This window comes from Accipiter gentilis, chromosome 10, assembly GCF_929443795.1.
Source record: "Accipiter gentilis chromosome 10, bAccGen1.1, whole genome shotgun sequence".
NCBI lineage: Eukaryota > Metazoa > Chordata > Aves > Accipitriformes > Accipitridae > Astur > Astur gentilis.
In genome coordinates, this window is record NC_064889.1 from 33319802 (window position 1) to 33343360 (window position 23559).

Genomic DNA, 23559 nt, shown 5'->3' on the forward strand with positions numbered 1-23559 from the left:
TTTACGCAAGTACTAATTAAAATAACATTTGCAGTGGGAGGTCCTGACACATTACTTTTGGAGTAAAAGTTGTGGTGATCAAGGAAGCATCTGTGTGTCTGAAAGCTGCAGGGAGTTCAGGAAGCTCCCAGTCACCAAATCAAAGGTGGATTTGACAGATAGGTCAACAGCCAACATCTGGTAATTTTAAATTATGTGCTGTATGAGTTTTGTGCCGGCACTTGGTGGAAGATACACAGCACAGAAGCATGCAGCCTTGTGTTTTTAAGACACAAGTGAAGTGAGCAGTGTTGCTGGGCCAAATTTGTACTCCACTTACTGTAAATGTTCTGGGACTCGCCTAATTTTCATGGAATAAGCCACTGCTCAAAAATCCTCTGGTATTGCAAATTATTTTATTCTACCGTGACTTTTGAGATGACAGCATTTCACACCAGCCTTGCGTGTCTCTTCAGGCCATTGGCTTTGTCTATCCTCCTTGAAGCCAACTTCTGATGCCACAGCAGCCTTGTGCGAACACCTTCCACGCCTTGATGGCCTCTATGTTGTTCATCCGTGTACTTTGGAGTTGCGCCATGACATGCTCTGAGGCAACCTCAAGGCTGGCGTGAGCCGGGCCACCTCCCAGCATGGTGATAAGCGTGAGGGAGCGGGGTGTCAGTGGGGATGGCCAAGTGGAGTGCCGGGTACGGGTGTTGGTGGCCCGATGGTAGTTGAGGTGATGTCCTTAGAGGTGGCTTTGAGGGCAGGAGGGGCACGAAGGGCTGTTTGTCGAGGAAGGGCCACGGGTGGGGTGGTGGGGCCTCCCCCCTCGCCTGGACTCTCCTCACGGCGCGGTCTCCCCTCACAAGGGAAACGCCGCCGAGACTTTTGTCTCACCTCGTGTGGCTAAGCCAATCACAGCTCACCTGGTATGAACGACAGGCCTCCCGCCAATCATCAACAAAGGGCGCCACCGCCCAGGCACAGCCAATCACCGCAGAGCAGACGTATTGTTTCACCAATGAGCTTTTACGGATGAGGCAAGGCGCCTCGGAATAGACGGTGAGGCGGGCCAAGGGGCAGAGTGGCAGGGCGCGGTCGAATAGGCGCTCGGGATTGGGTTTGAATCGCCCAATGAGGAGGCTGCTGGAGGGTGGGCCTTAAGGTGAGTATAAAAGGCGCCGCCGGTGCGGGCGGCGGCTGCAGTTGTCACCGGCAGCAGCAGGGCAAGGCAGGGACGGGGAGGGTGCTCCGTCCCCGGGACCGTCACCGCCCGCTGGCCTCTCAACGGAGCCTTTTCCCCTTCGTCCATCTTCTCCGTCCCTGCCGCCATGACCACCACGACCACCTTTTCGGGCATGGACCCCAGTGGCAGGAACAGCTCCAGGTCCGGCGGCGGGGGGGGGGGACGGACTCGGGAGCCGTTGGGACCGTTACGGCGGTGGGGGCTGAGGGCGTTCGCGGCGGGGCCGTCACTCCCCCTCGCCTCAGGGCCTGGGGGCCCGGCCGGCCACGGAGGGGGCTGCCCGGAGCGGCTCTGAAGGGGGGTGGCGAGACGCGAGGCTCGGTGCTTGGGCAGGTGGGGGGGAGAGGCGGTCGCCGGCGGGGTCCAGGCTCGACGTGTGCGGTTCCTCTTCGCCGTTTACCGGGCGGGTCGGCGGGAGGCGGCGGCCGCACCCACCCGGTGGCAACGGGGCTGCCTGTCGTCTCGGCGAGTCAGCTGCGCTGCCCGGGGGGGGGTGGCGGTGGGTGGGTGGGGGGGGACGGGGACAGGCAGGCAGGCCGGCCGTGGCCGTTCCCTGCCGCAGCTGCCCGGAGGAGGGGGGTGTGGGAGCTGCAGGGGTGGGAGCTGGCGAGACCCACCCCGGGCTGCTGGGGTGTGCGTGTGCGTCCCTGCCTCTTCCTAACAAAGAAGGGAGGCGACTCCCTGCCTCGCTGCGCGGCCACGCAGCCCCACTGCGGGGCGGAGGGGCGGGTGGGTGGGGAGGGGGGCACTGCACCCCCGGCTCCCTCTCTTCTCCCTGCCGCCCTTCCTACCCCGCGGCTGCTAAGACCGTCCTTAGCCCCTCGGCCTGGCAGAGCAGCCCCGGAGGCTGCCGCGGTTCTGGGTGGGGCCGAGCGGGCTCCATTGTCTGCTCTCCCCGGCCTCCCCACCTGCCCGCTTCGGCCGGGAGCCCGCCGCTCGGCCGCTGTCCCGCTCCGCTCGCAGCTCGGTTCCCCGCACGCCGCTGCGTTTGACGGCCGGACGGCCGGCACCTCGCCCTGGCCGGGGTGGCCGTTTTGTTGAGGAGCTGCTGCTGCTTCTCGCTTGATCGTCGGCTCGCAGGGAGCATGCTCGGGGGCGGGCATGGGGGGGGGTGCCCCTTCTCCCGGCTCCCACCCTGCGGCGGGGCCTCGGCCGGGCTCCCGGGGGGCAGACGGGGGCTGGGAAGCGGAGGGGGTGGGGAGGGAGCCGTGGCCTGCCTCGAAACAAAGAAAACTTGGCAGGTACGTCTGGAAGAGACGCGCGGCACTCTGTCGGGCACCCACGTTTCTGCAGGAGTAGCAGCTGGCTTGGAGAGGATCGTGTCGGTTTTTCAAGCTATCGTGTCTTTTTTTTTTTTTTTTTTTTTTTTCCTGTAAGGTTTTGGTCTGACAAAGCAGATGCTTCCTGTTTGCTTCTGGCTCTTTGGGGTGCATCTTAAAGCGAAAAAAACCCCGAGCCCTTTACAAAAGTGCTTCCTGGATGGAGCCTGTGGATGAATTTTCAGTATACATCGCTAGGTATCAGGTGCAATTTTAAGAGCGGTTCATTGCTTGAAGTGTTAAATGTGGCTTTGATGAAGCATGTTACAACATCTTGAGGCTGTGAGAGGCTTCTAATAAAATCTGTCAACGTTTAGCCAAGGTTGGCAAGAGGGATTATTCCTTTTTAACGGTTTGAGTGATGGCTTTTTTCCTTCAATTGCCTCTAATGTTAATTTCATTAAGACTGTCAGTGGAAAGTGTTAGTGCCGTTAAGAGAGTACTGGTTTCACTGCTCTGGTAAAATAAAGGTGATCTGAGGTCTGGGAGCAAGCCCTTCTTTGAACAGACTGTTCTTCAGATTACTAAGTGTAACAGATGTAACTAAGAAAATAAACCTTGTACATGGTGACATTTCCTCTGGAAAAAGATAAGGGAGGGATTCAAGATCATTACACTGTATCTCTTAATTCAGAAGGAAGACAAAGCAAGTCATAAAACATACTATATAGTCTCCTGGGATCCTCCCATTAGCAGCTGAGCATTAGTAATTAGAACTTTGGAGAAGAATTTTGTAAGGAAAAGTAGTTTGCTAGTTAAGTAACACTAAATATCTATGCCACACACCTTTGTGAATTTTTCTTGCTGTTGTGTTTTTTGAGCTCTGTAGGCTGGAGAAGTGTTCTTGTGTTGCAGCTGGAGTGTCAGAGGCACAAAGTCTCTAAAGATCTGAATGCTTTTACTGATGGTGATATTGTAAAATCAGACATGTTCTTTGTGTTGAATTCCTAGGTTTGGTGCATTAACAAGCTGTGTGCTGTTTTCTGTTGCAAAGTTTTAACTTAATTAAATTATTTGTAAGGAAGAGGAAGTGTGCACCGTGCCTAGCTTGTTCTGGTCTTTATTTCAGAGCACTGGATATCTTGAAAGCCCAGTTCTGTTGGTGTACTCGCATCTCTCTGAGGGTTGTGACAGTTCTCATATGGCCTTACACATTTCTATTCTCCTGGCTTTTGTCTGGCTTCTCCAGCTAATACATCAGCCTTGAAAAGACCTTGTGCTTAAGAAAATAAGATCTGAAGGAATTTACAGTTAAAGATTTATTTTGCTGCTGTTGCTAATTTTGGTTGATTTCTGCAAGTTGGAAAGCAGACCACAATATTGCTCATGAAGTACTGAGCAGGCTTCTTTTGCGTCTGTCTAATAGAAGATTGTTAGATTTAGGTTATATATCTGGAGCTTTGTACACGTGTCTCTCCTAATAATAGTCTAACTTAAAACTGTTTAATTGCACTTTGGAAGTCTAGTCGCATGATACAGACTTGAGGTTTTTTCCAACAAAACAAATCTAGATAACTGCAGCCCCAGTCATCATTGATGCAACCAGCACTTTGGCTCATATGCCAAACTTTAGTCTTTGCTATGCTGCCAGTTTGAAAATTAATGTTAGCTTCCACCAGGTTCTCTTAAAAAAGCTGGAATTTGACATGCCCACATGCGCTTTTTTTTTTAATTGGCTCAGACTGAAGACTGGTAGACCAGCTTTTGTTGACACCAAATGAAGCAAGGGCACAAGTACAGTGCAGGAGTATTTTATTTTTGTAGGTGTTGCTAAAGAGAAGAGTAGTGGAGATACAGTGCCTGAATTGAATGCTGGCAGGCAGCTTACCTTCATAGTTCAAATTATGCACTGAAGACATGATGGTCTGTGTCATTTGTTAAAAGCCAATGTATAATACAGTCATCTTGCATAGTTTCAGTTTGGACAGAATTTAGATTGTATGACTGTCCCATTACAAGAGCCAACAATGATATCTTTGTTTATTGGTCTCATTTTATATGTTGGAGTGCAGCTTAGTAGTGGTAACGGTACACACAAGGTTATAAAGCTGACTCTCTCTCCAGAGTGCTGCGTCCTCCTGGTGGCGGGTCCAACTTTTCCTTGGGTTTTGACGAACCGAAAGAACAACCTGTGCGAAGGAACAAAATGGCATCCAGCATCTTTGGAACTCCTGAAGAAAACCCACCTTCCTGGGCTAAATCATCGGGTAAGAACGTAGTGCTTTGTTTCCAGATCTGTTGGCATGCAGTAATTCATTTTTTGTATCAGCCTGAAGCTGCTGGTAGCTCAGTGTAGAAACCAGGGTTTTCTCCCTACTTGGTAGTTTAGGGCTATAAATGATGTCTACTTGCATGGGGGTTTTTATTTCTCATTTTGAAGTGCTTCCAGAGAGGTTTTTTTATGCAAGTCTTGGGCATAGGTGTTGCAAGCAGAGAATTGTATTTTGGATGCAATTTCTCCAAGTTAATCAAGTCACAGTAAGGTGAACTTGTGTCTTGGTATTTGGAGTAGCACTGATTGGTCTTGATTATTGAGAGGAAGTTTAGCTTTGTGTTGTACTTGCAGCTGGGATTAAGCTTCCATTTCTGCAGAGCACTGCCAGTATGGATGGCCTTGGGACCCTAGCTTCCATCTGTTTAAATGACACCCTCAACTGCTGTTGTAAGACAGTAATTGTGAGTTATTATCTAAAGGACCAGGACTTCTTAGAATGGTAAAACTTTAGGGTTTGGGTTTTTGGGTTTTTTTTTTTTTTTTTTTTTTTTTTTAAATGAAACACCCAACTCCCCCTGTAAATGTCAGACTATTTATGCTCTGCTTTCCCAGGAAGTTTATCTTGCAACCTAATTAGAATCAATCTTGGCTCCTAGGGACTAAGCCAGGTGAAATCAGAGATGACTGTGAATCATCTGGACCACAAAGAAGAAACTCGACTGATGCAAACTGTGGAGACTTTGTAGATCCCAAGGTCAGTACATTAACTATGAAGAGCCTGATAATGGGACAATTCACACTCTGTATGCGATTGCTTTATCACCGATGTTCACAAAGTTGGAAGCATTGTAGGATTTGAAGCCTTATTCTTAAATCTGTTCTTTTCCTGAAGGTTCTCTTTTCCATGTGATAGATTTACAGTATGTTAATGAAGGGCTGGATTTTTCTAAAAGGACCACTTTCTAGAGCTCTTAACTCTTCTTGTTGATGAGACAGTAATGAAGTGGTGTGAAATCCAGCTTCAGCCATGTGTGTAATTGTGTGTTTTAACAGATTTTACAAACAGTAGTTACCTACAACAAACTCTGTCTGGATCTGACAAAGGACTTGGTTTCATATCCCAACAAGTACTTACCTCAATAGCATGAATGCTTGTTTTCTTTCTGTTACTGTTTTTAATAATACCATCAGGTGTGTTAATTTCTATATATACTGTCTACTTGGTAGCAATATGGAGCTCTATTTGTAGTGTTAATGTGGGATTTCCTAGATGTATGATTACACTTAATGGGAAAAACAGGATGGAGGTATAGTAATTCCTCTGAACTTAGAAAAAACAGGAACCTAGGGTAGGCTGTACTTGTATAAACAAATTCTAGAAGGGAAAAACCTTGTTCTTTAAAGCTCTCCAGCTTTAGGTTTTCTGAAAAGAGCTGGATAGGTAAATCGTTGATCTCAAATGTTGTGGTAGATGCCTTTTGCCTCATGGATTATAAAGAGCAAGTTTTATTTTGATAATGGGCATTCACCATCACAACCTATTTTTGTTATTAGTAGGCACTTTGAGCCATGAAACTGTTCTTTGTTGCAGAAAATGTCTTGTTACAATTTAGCAAATGTGAGATTAAATTTATAGCTGCTACCACAGAAGACAAATAAACTCTTTAGTCTAATTCTATTTTCTACTTAATTGTATTAAATACTGTGGTTCTCAGCTTTGCAAACAGATTCTTCCAATGCAGAATACTTTAATTTTATGCATTAGTTACAGCTACAAACAGCAGAAGCTGGAGGTAGTGTACTGTAGCCCAGTTTGAGATTTAAGACAATGTATTTGTGTGAGTTTCTGTGTGTTTATATCCTGATGACTGCAGTTACACTATGTAATTAACAATGTTTAATCTATGGAAGTTGATAAAACTTCATGCCATTGAGGAACCTTGACTGCTGCTGGAAGACTTTCTGTATCTTTGTGTCAAGTTGTAGCCTGTGAACAGCTTCAGTATGAAAAGAATGTTTAGCTGTTTATGTGGTCAAGGAAACTTTATCAGTAACATTGCAAAAAGCTGATCTCTGTTTCACAAATGAAGTTAAATATCCTGCATAGAACAAATGCTCTTGGCCTTGTTAACAGCTAAATGTTTGTTGTTGGAAAGAGTCACTTGGTAGAAAGGAGGGGACACTGAATTATTGCTAATTGCTTACAGTATAACATTCTTATGTATAACATTCTTACAGTATAACATAACTACTGCTCAGCACTTACAATGTTCTGGTTACTGTCAGTGCTGCCTAATTTAGGGTGCTGTATATAATAAAGTGTTCTTGCTGACCCATGTCCTTCACAGTGTGGGAATAACAAGTATGCTATGTTACAGGTTGTCAGGATTACTGCAGTAGTATCTGTCTATTTACCTAACATACTTCTAGAAGTTAAACAGCTGATGAAATTATATTAGTCACTCCATAAGAATTGGTGCTTAGAAACCCATAATATTAATCTGCAGAAATATGTATGTAGAACCCACTGTGCCACTCTGATATCTGTCCCTAAGAGCCCATTGCTGGTCTAAAAGTGCTTCATTGGGTCTGTCACTCAAAGTGTCACTAGATAGAGCGGTGTTCCCCACCACCGTGGTCGTAATGTGGAGTATTGAGTATCCTGTCGATGGAAGGGGAAAATACATTGTGAAGTGTGAGATATAATGTGTTTCTCTCTCTTCTAGGGAGGAGATGGTGGTGGTGAAACTTCTGGTGAGTAACTCCTTTGGACTCTTCTGGTAAAAGCCTTTTGCAGTTAGGCACTTTTGAAATAGAAGAGGATGTAGGATATGTAAATGGTCCTGTATTAGGAGAGAGGGAGCTTGGGGTTGTCCACTGAATCCGTCAAATCAATAAAGTGACCTGACTACTTCAGTGGAAGTGTGGTTATGGAATGAAATGGTGGAGTGCCTGTTAGTCATCAGCTTAAAAATGAGAACGGTCCTGTTCATTTATTTTGCCAGCAGCAGTTGGTGTTGAGATTTGTTTAAATACTAGAAGGTAAGGTGGATACCATACTGCTGTTACAGTACTAGAAGGCAAGGTGGATATTATATGGCTGTTTTATTTATATATCTATCTATCTTATAATTAAATAGTACCATCAACTTAATTGATTTTAGTTTAGCAATTTACTTCTTTCCTATTGTCTTCTCATACAGCAAACGCTACATTCACAGAAATGATCAAAACCAGCTACTGCATCTGAAAGTGTCTGCATTAACTAGCTTTTAAGTTCCTGTTGCTTTTTAAATGCTGATTCTTGCCAAGGAAGTTCATATGCATACTGCAAATTTCATGTAAACAGAGACATTTCCCCAAGCAGCATGCATGTTAACCTTGAAGTGTTTTTTCTAGCTCTGAGGCTGGAAATCTCTCCTTTGTAAGGTTCACCTTAAGAATAGCTTACTTCCTGATGAGAGGAATGTGTATGTTGACTGCGTACTTTCTAAGTGCTACTTTCAACACCTAAGAGTTGTGGGAGATCACTAAAGCCATTAGCAGTTCCATGTCCTGAAAAGACTTCTGCTGGGAGGCTGAGAGTTTTTCCAGAATGTTTTTAACTACCTCTGAGCGGTATCTGTGCCCAAATTAAGTCTTGCTTCTTTAGCAGGCTGCTTCTAATCAAACTATACAGGCTTCTTTAGTACTTCTTTCCCATGCCTGTCTGATCCTAATTAGCACTATAGGCATTTAGAGTTTATGTCTTGAGTAGGAGGATGTGGTTTGATAATAGAAGTAAACTGATCTAAGGGCTCTGCTGCTTCTCCTGGTACTTGCTTAAACCAGCTCACCATGGGGCCAGATGAGAGCCTGTAGGCGGTGGTGAGGTGAGAAGAGATGGGATGGGAGGAAACAGAAATAGGGCTGTCTGGGTTAGCAACAGCTGACAAACTTCTGAGTACAAAGTGATATTCCTGACTCTTAGAAAAAGTTCATGTTTTCACAGGTTTCATATTTATTGGCTTTTGGGTTGTTTCTGGTAGGTGACAGTGAAGGAAGTTCTTATCAAGTAACAAGTAAATGTTTGCTGGGAGGTGTTGGGGTTTTTTGTGTTTTTTTTTTTTGGGGGGGGGGTTGGTGGTTTGTTTGTTTGTTTGTTTGGGTTTTTTGTTGTTGTTTTTCTAAAGGCATTACTGGGATTGTTTACTGTTGTGGCCATGACTGATAATTACATTTTTGAAGATGGTCAAGATGAAATAAAAATGACAGGCAAAAGTTTGAATGCTAAACTTTCACTGATGGTACTTAGGAAGGAGTAGAAAGTTAATGCTTCCTGGAAATGGTGTCTATGGCAGATACCCGTGAACCTTGATGGATTGTTAAATTAATTTCTACCAGTGATAGCTTTAGGCATCATAGCTTAATGGAGCACAGAGTCTTGTTGAGCTAGCTGTGTCACTCCACCACTCAATACTCTGCTGTGTGAGATAGCAGACATGAGCTGGTGAGCATCCCGCCTGTCACACGTGTGACTTTGTACTCAGTGTTGTAGACCTGTCTCTGGGTTTGAAAGGGGCTGAGTGAATACACCTTCAAGTAAAAACTGTCTGCTTACAAGCTCACAGCGTAACTAGATTCTTAATAGGTTTCCATCATTAAAAAAATGTTTATTCTCTTGAATTTGGAAATTATTTTCTGTATGTGACTGATTATAAAACCCCAAGTAGGTTTCAGGTGGGGTATACATATTTATTAATCATGCCTGTCCAGGGGAAGAAAACTTGTTCATTTTGCAGTAGTGTTCTTGCTTCCTATTTGGAAGCTGTAGTTCCTTTCTATGTGTCAGTTTCCAGTGGTTTGCGGTATACTCAGTAGAAAGCTGTTTAAGAGACGATGCCCTTTCTGATAAGGGAAGAACTTGAACATTTGATCTGACTCTGTTGCATTTACCACTTTAGTTATTGGGTTGTTCAACTTATCTATACCTTGATTATGTGGAAAGTACCAATGTGTATATCAGCTGGCTACGTGAGCCTCTAAATACTGCAGAAACTTCCTCCAAAGTCTCCTGTGATAGTAATTCTTGTTTCTTTTGTGATTCAGTTAGCACTGTGTACTTAATGAATGTGACTAGCTAAGGAGAACTGGACAGCACTCGACTGACTGTCACCAATGACTGACTTTACATGATACACAGGAAGGTGGAGTCTGGCCTTTGGTGGACAGATCATCATCATGAGTACTGCTGAAGGCACAGACAATGGAGCATTCAGCGCTGTATGAACAGTGGGCATGGCCACAGTTGTTCTCCACTTGCTGACTAAGCAGGCAGTGTAGCCTGAGCTACAGAAGCTTCAAGCTTAAAACTTCCTATTAACCATTTTGTTCAGATGTGCCTCTGAGTTAATGAATACAGCAGAGAACTTATATTGTAGATTATTTCTGATTGCATGGAGACTATACTAAGCAGCTGGAGTTCTTTGAGATTATTGTAAGCATGGATACAGGGGGTTCAGTGGACACAAGTGGGGTTTCAGTGTTTCTGATAAAATTCTGCATCAAAGATTATTTAAAAAAAAATAAACGGAGTTGCCACAGGATTGGAAGAAAGCTGCTCCTGTGCATAGGAAAGTAGCTAAATAGGAGGCAAAGGGTAAGGGCTTAGTGATTGCTTTTCATGTTGGAAAAATGAGCTATGGGAAGTGATACTGGGGCTAGTTTTATTCGGTGCTTTCATCTGTGACCTGGAAAAGGTAATGAACAGTGAAGTCTTCAATTTTGTTGGTGGTATTAGCTCTTTCAAGTAGTCAAATTGTGCTGATGGTGAGAAAATCTGTCACAAGGACTCAACTAAATAAGATAGGCAGGTAAAAAGGTGGCAGGATAATCTTTGTATAAGTAAGTATAAAGTAATGCATCGGGGGGGGGGGGGGGGGGGGGGGGCGGGACCCCAACACCTAAACTGTGCCAGTCTTGTGTTCAGCTCTGTGCAGCAGTTAACTCTCAGGATCTGCCTTGAGACTTATTACTGAAAGTTCTCTGAAATGCTTGGAGGTGCCAGCAAAATATTGAATGTCATCAGAATTTTGCCTCTGTAAACAGTGATATGCCCACATTTTGAATTGTGTATACAGTCCTTGAAATGTAAAGACCAGAAGGTTGTAGTGAAGGTAAACAAGGGGCAGAGGAAGGTGATGGGAAGGTAAGGGGGTGAAGTAGCTGCCTTAAGAGGAGAGACTAAAATGACTGTACCTCTTCAGTTTGAAGAGAAGGCTGGGGAAGAGGGAATACGATCAAGATTTAATAAAATCATGAAGGTGGTGGTTAATGTGAATGTGCAGCTGGTCCTTGAATCCTCCAAACCAAGAACTAGTGATCATTAGATGAAACTAAGGGGTCTGTCAAAAACAGATGAAGTACATCTTCACAGAGCTGGTGGTGAAGCTCCAGTCCCCTCACCCCCCACCCCCCCTCCACGTATCGGGGGCTACTTGGTGCTGATATTTGGGCCTTTGGCTCATAACTGATTGTGTTACTCTATAAAAATGTGAGATGCTAATGTACTTGCTGTGCTCATTAATTAATTTTCAATGAAGCAGATACATTAGTTATTTGCTACCGTATCTAAAGTGCTTCCTGTGAAGAATTCCTTCTGTGTCCTGTCTTCACTTTTGTTCAGAAGTATTTAAAATAGATGAAACTATCGTGCTTTCAAGAGAATGTACTATTGGAGCCTACCCATGCATGGCTGTTCCCTAGTCTGTTCTCTGTGAAGCCTCAGAAGTGTCTGTCAGATCCTCTTCCCTCTAGTTATGAAATTGGGAATGTAGTTCAAATCTGAGCTCTTGCTCACAAGTACTGGTGCTTCTGTGACTCTGTTTCCAGCACCTGCTCAGACTTTGAGCTACAATTGTCATAGTCATACACTGACTAATAAGATGTATGAGACTTAAACTGCTTGTCATTTAAAAAAAAAAAAAAATTAAAAAAATTTGCTGGGGTCCCCTAATAGCTGAGTGAATGTGGCTCTTGAATGTTTGGAACTGAACTGTAAGGCATCAGCGTGCATCTGAAAAACACTTCATGAGGCTGAAGTCTGCCCTGCCAGCAGGTTACAGCAGCACTCTGAGTGTGTCTGTAAGCCTGGAGAAAACTTACAGGAGTTGATCTTCTGTCTAAGCCAGCAAAACATCTGGCTTTCATCATCTGCATCAAACACTTTAAAAGCTTCTTTTCTTCTAGAAAACACTGAGGCTGATGTAGAAGCTGCCCCAGGTCAGAATGAAGAAAAATCCCTGCCTGCTGCACCTGTTCCTAGCCCAGTAGCACCAGCACCTGCACCGTCCAGGAGAAATCCACCTGGTGGCAAGTCCAGCCTAGTCCTCGGTTAAACCTTTCCCTTCCTGACTGTTTTGAACTCGTGTCTGTTTCTTTCCCCCATGCTTGTGAACTGCACAACTTGAGCCTGACTGTACATCTCGAATTTCTTTCATTAAAAAGAAGCACTTTATGTACTCCATCTTTTTTTGAGATCAAGGTTTTTTTTCCACTTCTGTCCTGTGTTTCCCCCAGATCTGCTGGAAGTGACATGAGTGTTTTCTAGTGATAGACTTGAGGGAAAGCTTTATGAAGTATAGTAATGTAATTCAAAGGAGAGTAGTTTGGTTCTAAGTGTGCTTAGAGGGTTTTGGTACTGAGGTTGTTTTTTTTTTTTTTTTTTTTAGAATCCCTTAGCTTTACAAGGGTCTAGAATCCTGGTTAAACAGGCCAGCAAACAATCAGCAAGAGCAGTCCCTTCCTCCACATGTGGGATTTGGGGATCTAAAAGGCTTCATTGACTGCATGTGGTAAATGCCTTGTGCCCTGCTGTGCCATATAAATCATAAAGTGGTTAGTGTACACCATGCTGCCTTTAAAAAAAAATAATTAAAAAATTCTTGATACTGGACTACTATGAAGCAGGGTATGTGCCAAATAGAGGGCTGATGACCAGAGCCGCCTGGCCTAATGCTAGGAGGGGATTTATTCAGACTTTATTCATTAAAGGTGGAGTGGATCGTATAAATAAATGAAAATTACAGGGCATTTTTTTTACAACTGACTCAATGCTGTGCATGATCATGCTGGTGCTTGACCATGAGGTGAAAATCTCATCCTTTAAAGTGTGTGTTGTAATTTCACAAAGCTGGACTGTTGCTTAAAAGTAAATAATATAGAAATTTTGAAGCAGTGTTTCCTGTGTGGGTTTTATTTCATGGGTTTGCTTTTGCTTTGTTCTCAGTTGTTCTTGTCTCAGCCAACCTGCCCTACTCTATTAATAGAGGTGGAACGCAGCAGAGGAGGGGAACTCTTACACCTGGCTTGAGGTCACCATCATGTGCCATCTTCCTCTGAAGAAAGTGTCTGACTTCCCTCCTCATTTTTATCTTCTAGATCAGAGAAGTGTGGAATATGGCTCGATATATATAATCCGTTTTATCCAAAATACTTTTTTCTCTCAAGAAAATAAGAGGAAATGAAAGTTTCTTCTCATTAAAAAAAAATAAAAATAAAAAATTAGGCCCTAATAAGGGAGGGGGTGGGAGGGAGACCAAACTGTGAAGCTCTCTACTGTCCTCAAGGGTATCTGCTGCACAATAAACCAAAGCAGCGGATTTGTACAGAACTGGTGTGTCTGCTGGAGAGAGTGCGCCTTTTCCACCCTCCTCCTGGACGAACCAGTGCCTAAAAATAGACTGGGTTTCCACATCAGTTTTGGAGAAGCCCTGGCCTTAGGTGCTTAACCTATAAAACTGGATTTGCTCCGTGTGCTCCACCTCTCCCTACATCTGGGGGTGGCATTCCTTAGAGCTGATAGGACATGTGGTATGGCTACGAGCTGCATGTAAATCATGCTTACCTGTTTTCTGGCCTAGGATGAGGAAAATCAAATTATATTTCCTTTGCAAGCCCCACAACCAGTGGAACTTGTTAATACTCCTTTACGGTTGCCGAGACTTTGGCCGAGCAAAGCTGCCTTTCATTCCGCCCTTCTCTTTGTCTTGGTTGGAGCGCGGCAGCCCCAGCCACCCTTCGCTGCAAAGGTGCCAAGAAGTTGCTCGCTCTCCTTTTCACCCTTAGCAAGTAAGCCCAGTTACCGACAGAGCCCACCCGTGTCCCCACTCGGGTGTGGGGCGAGGGGATCCCCACGGAGGAGCGCCTTCCCCGCCCAGACTCATGCATATTGGTGCCGTGAAGGTCCGCCCCGCTCTCGCGTGTATTGGAGAGCCCGGGGGCGGTCACCGGGCACAGGCAAGCAGCATGGGCAGCGTGGCGGGCCCGCTGCGGGTGCTGGTGGACATGGACGGTGTCCTGGCCGACTTCGAGGGAGCCGTGTTGAGGGGCTTCTGCTCCCGCTTCCCCGGGGAGCCGCGGGTGGAACTGGCGGCGCGGAAGGGCTTCTCGGTGCGGGAGCAGTACCGCTGTCTGCGGGAAGACTTGGGGGTAAGCGTGGCGGGCAGGGGCCGGTTGCGGAGGAGGGTTTGGGGGGCGTGGGGAGCGCTGCGGAGCGGCTGGAAAATGGGGGGGTTGCGCCTTGTTTAAAAAGCTCTTCCTGCCCTCCCTGCCTTGCCTTGCCTTGTACCCTGCTGTGAGCAAAGGAAATGGCCTCTTCCTACCACCGTGGATATGCAAAGCAGAAGGGAGGGTTGGGTGGTGGTATTTTTTTTTTTTTAAAGAGGGTGCTACAAAGGGTTTTTTCATGATAGCAGCCTTAATTTGTATAGTAATAATTAGTGACTTCTTCTAGGAGGATTGCCAGCCCTTTACAAAGAGATGTGTGTGCGGGAGTTGGCAATGAGTGACTCTGTCATAAAACTAACTGGGTGAAACTGTTTGCTGAACCGTCTTCAGCTTGTTCTTTATCTACTCGTAAACTGTTCTTGCTATGCAGCAATAGTGATAACTTACCTAAAGCTCTCTGAGCACTCTGCAGGTGTTAATGTAGCTCCGTAGCAGGACAAGTAATATAAATATTACATATGAGTTTTGTACAGCTAATAAAATCCCACATCTATATAATTCTCTCTGCATGCTCTAACAAAGTGCACAGTAGGTAGGCGATCTGGAACAGTATGTAAAAAGTTGGTGGTACACCCTACATCCGTGCAAATTGTTGCTATTTTTAATGTTTGCTAATGACTGAATGAACATCAGACACATTTGCAAGGCAAAATTAAAAATGTGAATCCAGACTTCACACTTCCTTCTGATTACCACAGGGTAGTCGGGGACTCTGTAAATAAACAGAATGAATGCTGATCCAGGCCTGTGCCATACACCTTCCCCAGGAAGTTCATTGCTAGTTTTAAGATCCTGTACTGATCCTGTAGGCGTTTTTACCGCTAAGAAATGACAACTGACATTAATTTCCCTCCTGTTCCATAGCGAGGTACAGGGTCCTGCACCAGTCTGATGGATGCGAGTGCTGTGTCCAGGCAGCATGTCCACAGGCTCCAAACTGACTGATCTCTAATTGATGACTATTGATGCTCAAAACTTCCTGGAACTAGGAACTTGTAAATATAGGGAGTAGGCGTGATTTATTTATACTTTTATATAAACAAACATGTTTTATTGCTGAAGTGAGTATTCCTTAAGTGATCCTATTTAGGTATACTGGGACAAAACAACTGCAGGTAATTTAAGGGGTCATGGCTTCTTGTTTGTTCTTATTTGGAAGGTCTACAATCTGATCTGTCCTGAAAGTTGTGTTCTGTTCTATTTCTGGCATCCCCATTCCCTAATTTGGTTCATGCTCATCCTGTTCCTTCCCAGACCATAGGTGTGTCAATGGAATAACCAGATAACTGGTTTGAATCCCACACAGATCAGCAGTGGCAGAAAGCTCTTATCTTACTGTTCGTTATTAGCCTGGCTTCCTAAGGAAATTAGGTTTATGTAGTTGCATGTCTGTCTCCCTGTTTAGTAAGCTCTGGATCTCTGGGCTGGTTTAGGTACATTTGGCAGAACAATAAAGCTTTAAAGATTTGAAGCTCCTACAGGTTTTATGCAAATACCACAGCTGGTTAAAAATAGGGACCTTGTTCTGCCACGGTGGTACAGGGCGTCTGGGATGCAGGAGAATCCCTGCAGGAGACGGTCTCTCCTTGTCCCCAGCTGCAGGAAAAGCTTCAGCAGGAACCGGTAGCCCAGACACGGAGAGCGGCTTGTCCGTCCTGTGCCAGCGGTGCACGGGGATCTGCAGGGCCGCCTGTCTGTGCAGAGAAACCCAACCTGCAGTTTGTCAGCGGTTGAAAGGAGGGGGATCAGCCTGACGCTCTTTGTGGCAGGTATCCGCTGTGTCTATCCATGAACAGCCAGTGTGTTAAGATACTGTCGTGACAGGGGGTGTGGGAAGTACTGCGATAACGATTTCTGCATTGCCCTCTTACTAAGCGTCGATGCTTTGTTAGTGCTCAGCAGCTGCCTCTTGAAACTTGAACCATTACTTTGCTTTTTCTTTCTTTTTTGATCGTAAGTTGATCATTAATTTCACATTGTAAATCCATTTCATTTACAAAGTCTTTTGCTCAAGACTTTCTTTGCTGTACCTGTCTATCTGCCCTCCTGTGTGTGTAGCAATTTTGTTGATGGGGATTTCTTTCCCAGGTGTTTAGGATGTGTTACCTGGCCCCAGACAGTTTCAAAAAAGGATTCAACATCTCCAGCAGTAGCAAAAATTTCCAGAATTATTTTTAAGTATTGCAAATGGGAAAGCTTAGGGATAGGTGTAATTCCTCCAGTTTTGTATCCAAATTGTTATCTTGCTAATAAAGATAAAAGGAAATGTTCAGCAATGATGGCATGAGAATGAGGAAAGAAAATTGTTTTACTTTCCTTTTCTAGCAGCATTTTTGGGGGACGAGAAACGGCTTTTGGTTTTAAGAGTCATCAAATCAAATTTCTTTTTCCAGCAAAGCCAGACTTTTTTGTGACGTGGTGGAAACTTGCTGGTTTCTGGTGTTTTGCTGTAGGAATAAAAGAGCTTTCAGACACAAGTGCTGATTCTGTAATTGAATCTTCTTGGGAAGAGCTCCAGGGAACTGTTGCTGAGATCAGTGAGGCTTTGCATGGAAACAGAAATCTGGGTAGACCTGATTGCCACATCTTCACCTAGACTCCTTAACCTCTTCTGATTTGCCTGTGAAATCAGGCAGTGCTTCCAGATTCCTGGCTGTTGATTTATGAGTATTTCTAAATTATGATAGCTGAGTGAGCACCATGATCTGGGAGACTTGTTCAGTGCTGGCTCCTCATTGCTGCTTAATTGAAATGGTTTTTATGTTGACGTTCCACTGGTGATATATAGAGCAAGGAAGCCATCAGCTGGACTATAAAAGCAATCTTGTACAATTTCTAAGCAAAGGCTGCCAGCCTGCCTTTGAAGAATGCTTACAGAGTACTAAGTTTTCCAAATTGTTTGGTGGCATGGGAACATATGACTTTAATGGTCATGGAAAAATCCTAGCTCAGCATCTCTGAATTTCACTGTATGACCCCAGGGAAGGTAAGATTCACGTGTCTTAGGATAGAAGAGATATTGGAAGCTTAACCTCTCTGTTTGAGAATGGAACTTAGGCCTGGAAGTGGACTCAGCCCTTACCGCTGCTGGGACACTGCTGCGGGCATTTTGTCATAATGGATTGTGTGATAAGGGGAGTCGTCTGCTGTGAAATGCTCTGATTTAACACAGGCCACTGAACAGTCACCAGGTAGCAATTTTTAAAATTAACTAACCAGAGATGGATTCAAACCAGTGAACTTCCTAGCAATAAAAGGTGCAAGAATGTCTTACCAGTAAGGAAGGACAGTCCTACCCAGAGGCACAGGAATTGCCCTGGAAATACTACTTTTCCTTTTAGAGATTAAAGATGCCACCCGTTATCACCACCAAACCCAGCCGAGCTGGGCCTTGGCGGGGTGCACAGGTCAGTTCACGAAGCCAAAGGTTCTTGGGGCAGCAGAGGGATCCACCTTTACGTTTCCTGCTGCGGTCTCACACTCTTTTGACTAGACTTTGCACCAACACGTTACCACCGAGGAGCAGATGTCTGTGCTGAAGTCGAGATCTTCTCCTTTAAAAACTGTTATTTTAGTGTGTGATTGAAAATCACAGAAAGCAGCAAAGAAATGTAGCTCTCCTGTCCTCTTCCTTCCCTCTTGCTGAGTTGTTCCGGTCTAAAAGGATTAATCCCAAGTGTGCAGGTGTGCTGACCTGGCCCCTCCACTGAGGATGGTAATTAGCATGGTCACTTACTGGCCTTTTTCTGAAGGAAAAGAGGGCTACTAGATAATACATGTGTTTGCCCACTCATCCATGGTAAACTCCTAAGCCATAAGCAAATTTCAGTCAAACGTGAAAGAGGAGCAGCATTGTCAAGCTTGTTCCTTTGATTTTCACAAAAGTTAATAGAGAGAGACCTGCTGGGAAGTTGCAAGGCGTGAGCTTTCCCTGTCAGACATCAGCTAGTCGAGCTGTAGATCAGTACTGTGTTTTTGGTGCTACTCATGAAGCTGCTTGGAGAAACAAAGCCAGGTCAGGATCAGCTCTGCCTCCTCACTCCAAACAAGCCACCAGAGAGCAACTCCTCATTCTTGTATGCCTGAGCTGGATTTTTCCTGGAACCTTAAAGGTGAGAAACTTTATAATCCACTCTGGGTGTAAAGCATCACCTCACTCTCTGAAGCACTGGCCCTTTGACAGCTGTTACACACGGGGTGACTGGGCAACTGTTTTGCACAGAGCTCAGATAAAAGCACGGGCATTGCTAACAGTCCTCCTGTCTCTTGCAGGCTAAGGTAGCCAGCATCTATGAATCGCCTGGCTTCTTTCTAGGGTTGGATCCAATTCCAGGAGCCCTTGAAGCTATGCAGGAGATGATCCACATGCAGGAGTAAGGATGCTTTGCACTCTACAGCCGTTTTCCATTATCTTTATGCACTTTCCCCTGACTGCTAATGAAGGCTGTTTCTTTTCAGCACTGAAGTCTTTATTTGCACAAGTCCCCTCCGGAAATACGAGCACTGCATTGTGGAAAAGGTGGGAGAGAATTTATTTTACTGGTTTTAATGCTTGCTATTTCATACCACCCAAGTCAGAGTCATTCATCTATAAAGACAGTCGCTGGGGCAGGCTGCCAGGCTTCCCTGCAATCCCTCTGTCTGAGAGGCAGCTGCCCAGATACACAGCAATAGCACAGGACAGGGAATTTCGGAGTGCCTTGTGATTGATGCCAGCCTTGCTGTGGGGCACGTAAGCCCTGGTGCTTGTGGAGCTGGCGTGTCACACTGCTGCTCTAGCTGTGTCAGCAGGTGATAGCAAAGGAACTGTTGTAGCGTGGCCCACAGGGATGGGATATTCCCAAGGGATCCCACAACGGAGAATCCTCAACTGACAAAACCTTATTCTGTCTAATCCGCAGCCTGAGATACCCAGCTATCCTGAAAGAGGCCAATGCTGACCTAAGAGGAGGCTATAGCATTGGAACCGGTCCTGTTTGCCACTGGCACAAGAATGGGGGGTGGGGGGGTGGGGGGTGGGCCTTAATCACTGGAATGACTTAGATGGGCACAATGTTTTTGCTCTGGGCAAGCAGCCAGTGCCGCTTGCAAACTCCACAATGATTAGGCACGGAAAACGCAGTGCTGACTGAAGGCCATTAAACATACAGGTTAAATCAGTGTCCTGGGCCACAGCCAGTCTCTGTGGCAGGGATTTATAGACACAGACATAGGTTTACGAGGGGAAAAATTGCTGTACTAGGGCTGATCTGACTTAAGCAATGTGCAAACTGAAAGTATGGCAGATTTTTTTCCTATCTTATTTCTTGCCTCCACAGTATAAGTGGGTAGAAAAACATCTGGGACCCACGTTTGTGGAGCGGATTATTCTAACCCGAGATAAGACCGTCGTATCTGCTGACTTGCTGTTTGATGACAATGATACCATTAGAGGTTTGAAAAGCATTTGCATTGCTTGCTGCTAGCTGGGGAGGAAACCCCCCCCAGATGACTCCAGCTTTCCTCCCTTGCCCTCCTCAGGCGCAGAGCTGAACCCGAGCTGGGAGCACGTCCTGTTTACTTGCTGCCACAACAGGCACGTCCAGCTGCAGGCACCACGCAGGAGGCTGCTGTCCTGGGCGGATGACTGGAAGGCCATCTTGGAAAGCAAGCGCAGGCAGTAAAGCAAAAAGGGGATGCTGTGCGCTTCCCACTGCCAGGGGAACAACCAGCTCATCCACTGACGGGAAAACCCATTCCCAGGAGGCAGCGAGCACTGTCACCCAGACAGGGGCACTACGGGGGAGTCAGTTATAGTAAGAAATGAGCTGCTGTTAGACATGCTGCAGAGCTGACTCCTCTCCAGGTTTCTGGAAGATTGCTTTGCATTCAGTTAGTTAATCACTGTAGAGTTTTGGATGTTTGCTGTTGGTGAAGTGAAACTATAAAATACAAGCAGTCGTGGGTTGGTTATTGTTTTTTTTTTTCTTGTGTGCATGTGCTTTAAACCTCACTCCTGTTTGTTTTGGGCTGACTGGGGGTGGAGGAAAAAAAAAAAAACAAAAGAAGAGGAAGTAAAGCTCTGAAACTTGAGCAGACACTGTGTGGGTGTTTGTCAGGGAGCACTGTGCTCAACAGCCAACCCCATTTAAATTTTATGTGTTTAGCCACCTTGGCTTTTGGGTTGCCTTTTGCATCATTGGCTGATAATGAAAGGAGACCCAGCTGGCTTCAATTTCTGGCCCATGCATGTGAGTAAGAGTGGGCAAAGGCTGGCCGGCAAGTGCTGTAGAGAAATATTTATAAGCTTATACAAAACTGTTTACACAGCGTTTAAGTTAATGTTTTATTAAGAGAAGGTTTACAAGACAGCTGTTCTCATGAGCCAGACTGCCATGAGCCCTTTTTTTAATCTTCACCTTTCTCACTGGTGGTAATGAAAGAAAAATAACTTTCCACTACCTGATTTAGAGTATAGCTACAACCTGCCCTGTGTAGTGATTTACTAGCCAGGTGCCTATGCTGTGATGATAGGATGGCATATTTAGTACTAAAGGGATGCAGTAAGATTGCAAACTGCCAAGGCAGGGAAACACCTTTCTTCTGCAGGAGGAATTAAGTTTATGTGACGTTTCAAAGTCATTTGAGTTGACACTGAAGAGAGCTGCAGCAAAACCAGTCAGGAACTGGATGGGATATAAGCTGCCCAATAACCCAAGCAGAAAACCCCCTAATTGCTGGGAAGGTTATTTGTCCAAGCTGGGTGCTGGGCTGCACTTAGCAACCTGCTCTCCAACTGCCATGACTTGTTTTATTTTAAATATTTGCTTGCAGTTTTAGCTGTGTGCTTGGCCTGACTGACATCGTAGTGCTGCACCGCGCTCTTTATTAACTAAAATCCAGTGCTGGTATGACCAGTTTCCCTCTTTAATGTTGTTCTTGACATACTCTCCACCTGCTGAGCAGAAAGTAGAGGCCTGAGAAAACAGAGGGAGGTGTCCCTCTCAACAGCTCCACACTGTTCTGACAGCTTCAGTCCTTGGGGAGAGGAATCCCCACTGCTGTGTGTTTGCTTAGATTCCTGGCCTCTTCCACTTGCAGAGGTGTGCAGTAATCCTCCAGAAAGACGGTTGCCAAATTGCTTAGCCTTCTGCTGGCTGAGAGAGAGAAGCGAAGCATGCACTCCACCACTGGGAGAGCCGTGGTCTGCTGGCGCGACTGTGGCGTTGTCAGGTACATCAGCGTGGTGACTGCCGACATGACCGTCTCCTCATTGGAGCTGGAGAGACAGTTGATTATGGCCTCTACCCCATTTGCCTCCAAGATGTAGTCTTTGTTAGTTTTATCCAGGCACAGGTTGCAAAGACCGCCTGAAACAGCAAAAGAAAATGTCCGACACATGCAAGACAAACTCTTCACACCCTCATCTTTTTCATGCTAAGATTCAAATTCATTGCTGATCCCTTTTTCTAATACAGAAATAAGCATCCAGATTATCTGTGAGATTTGGATGGAAAATTCTTAACAGCTTCCCAGGCAACATTTTCTTGATTCTTTCCAGAGATTTTCCATCAGAACATTCCTCCTCCTGTATGTCATTAGAGGGCACTGTTACCACTGGATATAACCTTTCGGAAAATGAAGAATTCCAGTACCACTTAACCCTATCAGAGGCTACAAGCCAGCAGTTTATTGCAGGTGTTTTAGAAAAAACAGAGAACAGAGCTAACAGTACTAGCCAAGAGACAGAGAATGTTTGAGCTTGGAACTTTTAAGATGCAGCCACATCCTGGTATAGCTCAGCCACCTTAAAAATCACATAATTTATTATCATCTCGTGGAGTCACTCACAATTAGATCTGTCCCCTTAGCTTATGTTCAGACCATGATGAATCACCATAAGGCAGTTCCTCAGAGGACTTAAAAAAAATTCAAGTAAGTATTCTAGAAGACTGGTTGTCAACAGCAGGATGATAACATTGGACCTGTACATATATACATGGCAAAATTTAACCATTAATGACTGCCTCTCTATAGGAGAGATTTCATTAAATAGTCATTCAGCTAATGTTTACTTACAGTCTAGGGTAAAAAAAAGTCCTTTCTAGAAAGCATCTTTAAGCACAGCAGCTCTATTAGGGTGAAGGGGAGATGCCTGCCTCCTACCTCTCTCCCCATTCCGCTCGTTCTCCACCAAACGAGGCCTTATCAGCACAGCGTGGGTCTGTTCTTGCAGCACAACTACCTCCCTCTTGGGGGGGGGGTGGGGTGGGGATTAACCACCCAACCCTGGCCTGTCGGCCCCTTACGAGGGTGTTCGGGTGAGGTCCTTACCAATCGCAAACTCCACGAGGGTCTCGTTGTCTTCAGTGAGCATATCGAGGAACAGATCCAGGACCTGCAGTTGCCGGAGGTACTCGTAGTTTTTGGGGTCGTAGGCAAAGTTGGCCAGGTTCGCCAGTACCTGCTCCTTGGCCTCTGCAACAGAGAAGCGTCAGGTGTGTGAGGAAACACACTCAACGTGAAGAGCATCAGCGAGCAGCGGTGCCCGGGGTTTACCTGGGCTGTCTGTCACCTGGAACTCGGTGACGAGGGCCTGCAGGTACTCCAGCCGCCCCAGCTCCATCCCGCGCCCGCCAGCGGTGTGTCGCCCCGAGCTCAGCGGCTAAACCCCCGGCGCCCGGCTCGGCTCTTCCCCTCCCACGCCAGCCCGGGGCGCGGGCAGCGCTTCCTCACGGCGAGGCTGCCCCACGGCCGCGTCCCGCGGGGCGGAGACGAGCCAGGGGCGGCAGCAACAGGGACCTGGCGGGCGCCATCTTGTGGGCGTGGCGCGGCCGACCGTTGCTCTCCTCAGGCGGGGGCGGCGGCTGCTGCTGCTGCTCCTCCTCCTCCGCTGCCTCTTCTTCTTCTTCTTCTTCCTCCACCTTCTCCTCCTTCTTCTTCTTCCTCCTCCTTCTCCTCTTCCTCTTCTTCTTCCTCCTCCTCCTCCTCCGCGGCCGGCGGCTCCCGGTGTGGGGGTGGTTGCCGGGGTGTTTCCTTCCCCGTGGATGGTGTTAACCTGTTACCGAGGTGTTCGACTCTTATTTCGGTGTACGGCAAAACTTTGGTATTTAAACGCTTTGCTCTGGAAAGGAGCTGACCTTTCCTTGCTCACCAGTTTGTTTACTAAACAACTTTTTACGTGTAGGTATTTTTTTTCCCTGCTCAATTTCAATACTGCCGTCCTTCCAGGTTCTCCGGACTTAATTGCGGTGTTTCTTGCTCAACGTGGA

At 46.0% G+C, this 23559-nt stretch overlaps 3 protein-coding genes across 3 annotated transcripts; 2 read left to right on the forward strand and 1 right to left on the reverse strand.

Moving 5' to 3' along the window:
* The first annotated feature begins 1183 nt into the window (after positions 1–1183).
* Positions 1184–12973, forward strand: JPT1 (Jupiter microtubule associated homolog 1). The gene is made up of 5 exons (XM_049812267.1): positions 1184–1369; positions 4612–4754; positions 5419–5516; positions 7489–7516; positions 11990–12973. Exons 1-5 carry the CDS (start codon positions 1314–1316, stop codon positions 12136–12138), a joined length of 474 nt encoding a protein of 157 aa, XP_049668224.1. The 5' UTR covers positions 1184–1313; the 3' UTR covers positions 12139–12973.
* Positions 12974–13069: 96 nt separating this feature from the next.
* Positions 13070–20247, forward strand: NT5C (5', 3'-nucleotidase, cytosolic). The gene is made up of 5 exons (XM_049812265.1): positions 13070–14230; positions 18581–18681; positions 18767–18827; positions 19627–19741; positions 19829–20247. Exons 1-5 carry the CDS (start codon positions 13964–13966, stop codon positions 19969–19971), a joined length of 687 nt encoding a protein of 228 aa, XP_049668222.1. The 5' UTR covers positions 13070–13963; the 3' UTR covers positions 19972–20247.
* Positions 20248–20431: 184 nt separating this feature from the next.
* Positions 20432–23110, reverse strand: ARMC7 (armadillo repeat containing 7). Its single transcript, XM_049813378.1, has 3 exons — positions 22847–23110; positions 22622–22765; positions 20432–21657 (listed from the first exon to the last, which is right to left on the reverse strand). Exons 1-3 carry the CDS (start codon positions 22911–22913, stop codon positions 21320–21322), a joined length of 549 nt encoding a protein of 182 aa, XP_049669335.1. The 5' UTR covers positions 22914–23110; the 3' UTR covers positions 20432–21319.
* Between the last annotated feature and the right edge of the window lie 449 nt (positions 23111–23559).

Bases quoted from the DNA above. Each gene is read 5' to 3' on its own strand.
- JPT1 (XM_049812267.1), top strand. From the start codon at position 1,314: ATGACCACCACGACCACCTTTTCGGGCATGGACCCCAGTGGCAGGAAC. The intron at 1,370-4,611 runs GTCCGGCGGCGG...CTCTCTCTCCAG, and splicing joins AGTGGCAGGAACAGCTCCAG to AGTGCTGCGTCCTCCTGGTG. The intron at 5,517-7,488 runs GTCAGTACATTA...TCTCTCTTCTAG, and splicing joins GAGACTTTGTAGATCCCAAG to GGAGGAGATGGTGGTGGTGA.
- NT5C (XM_049812265.1), top strand. From the start codon at position 13,964: ATGCATATTGGTGCCGTGAAGGTCCGCCCCGCTCTCGCGTGTATTGGA. The intron at 14,231-18,580 runs GTAAGCGTGGCG...TGTCTCTTGCAG, and splicing joins GTCTGCGGGAAGACTTGGGG to GCTAAGGTAGCCAGCATCTA. The intron at 18,828-19,626 runs GTGGGAGAGAAT...TTGCCTCCACAG, and splicing joins AGCACTGCATTGTGGAAAAG to TATAAGTGGGTAGAAAAACA.
- ARMC7 (XM_049813378.1), bottom strand. From the start codon at position 22,913: ATGGAGCTGGGGCGGCTGGAGTACCTGCAGGCCCTCGTCACCGAGTTC. The intron at 22,766-22,846 runs GTAAACCCCGGG...TCTCTGTTGCAG, and splicing joins CCAGGTGACAGACAGCCCAG to AGGCCAAGGAGCAGGTACTG. The intron at 21,658-22,621 runs GTAAGGACCTCA...TTGCTGTTTCAG, and splicing joins CCTCGTGGAGTTTGCGATTG to GCGGTCTTTGCAACCTGTGC.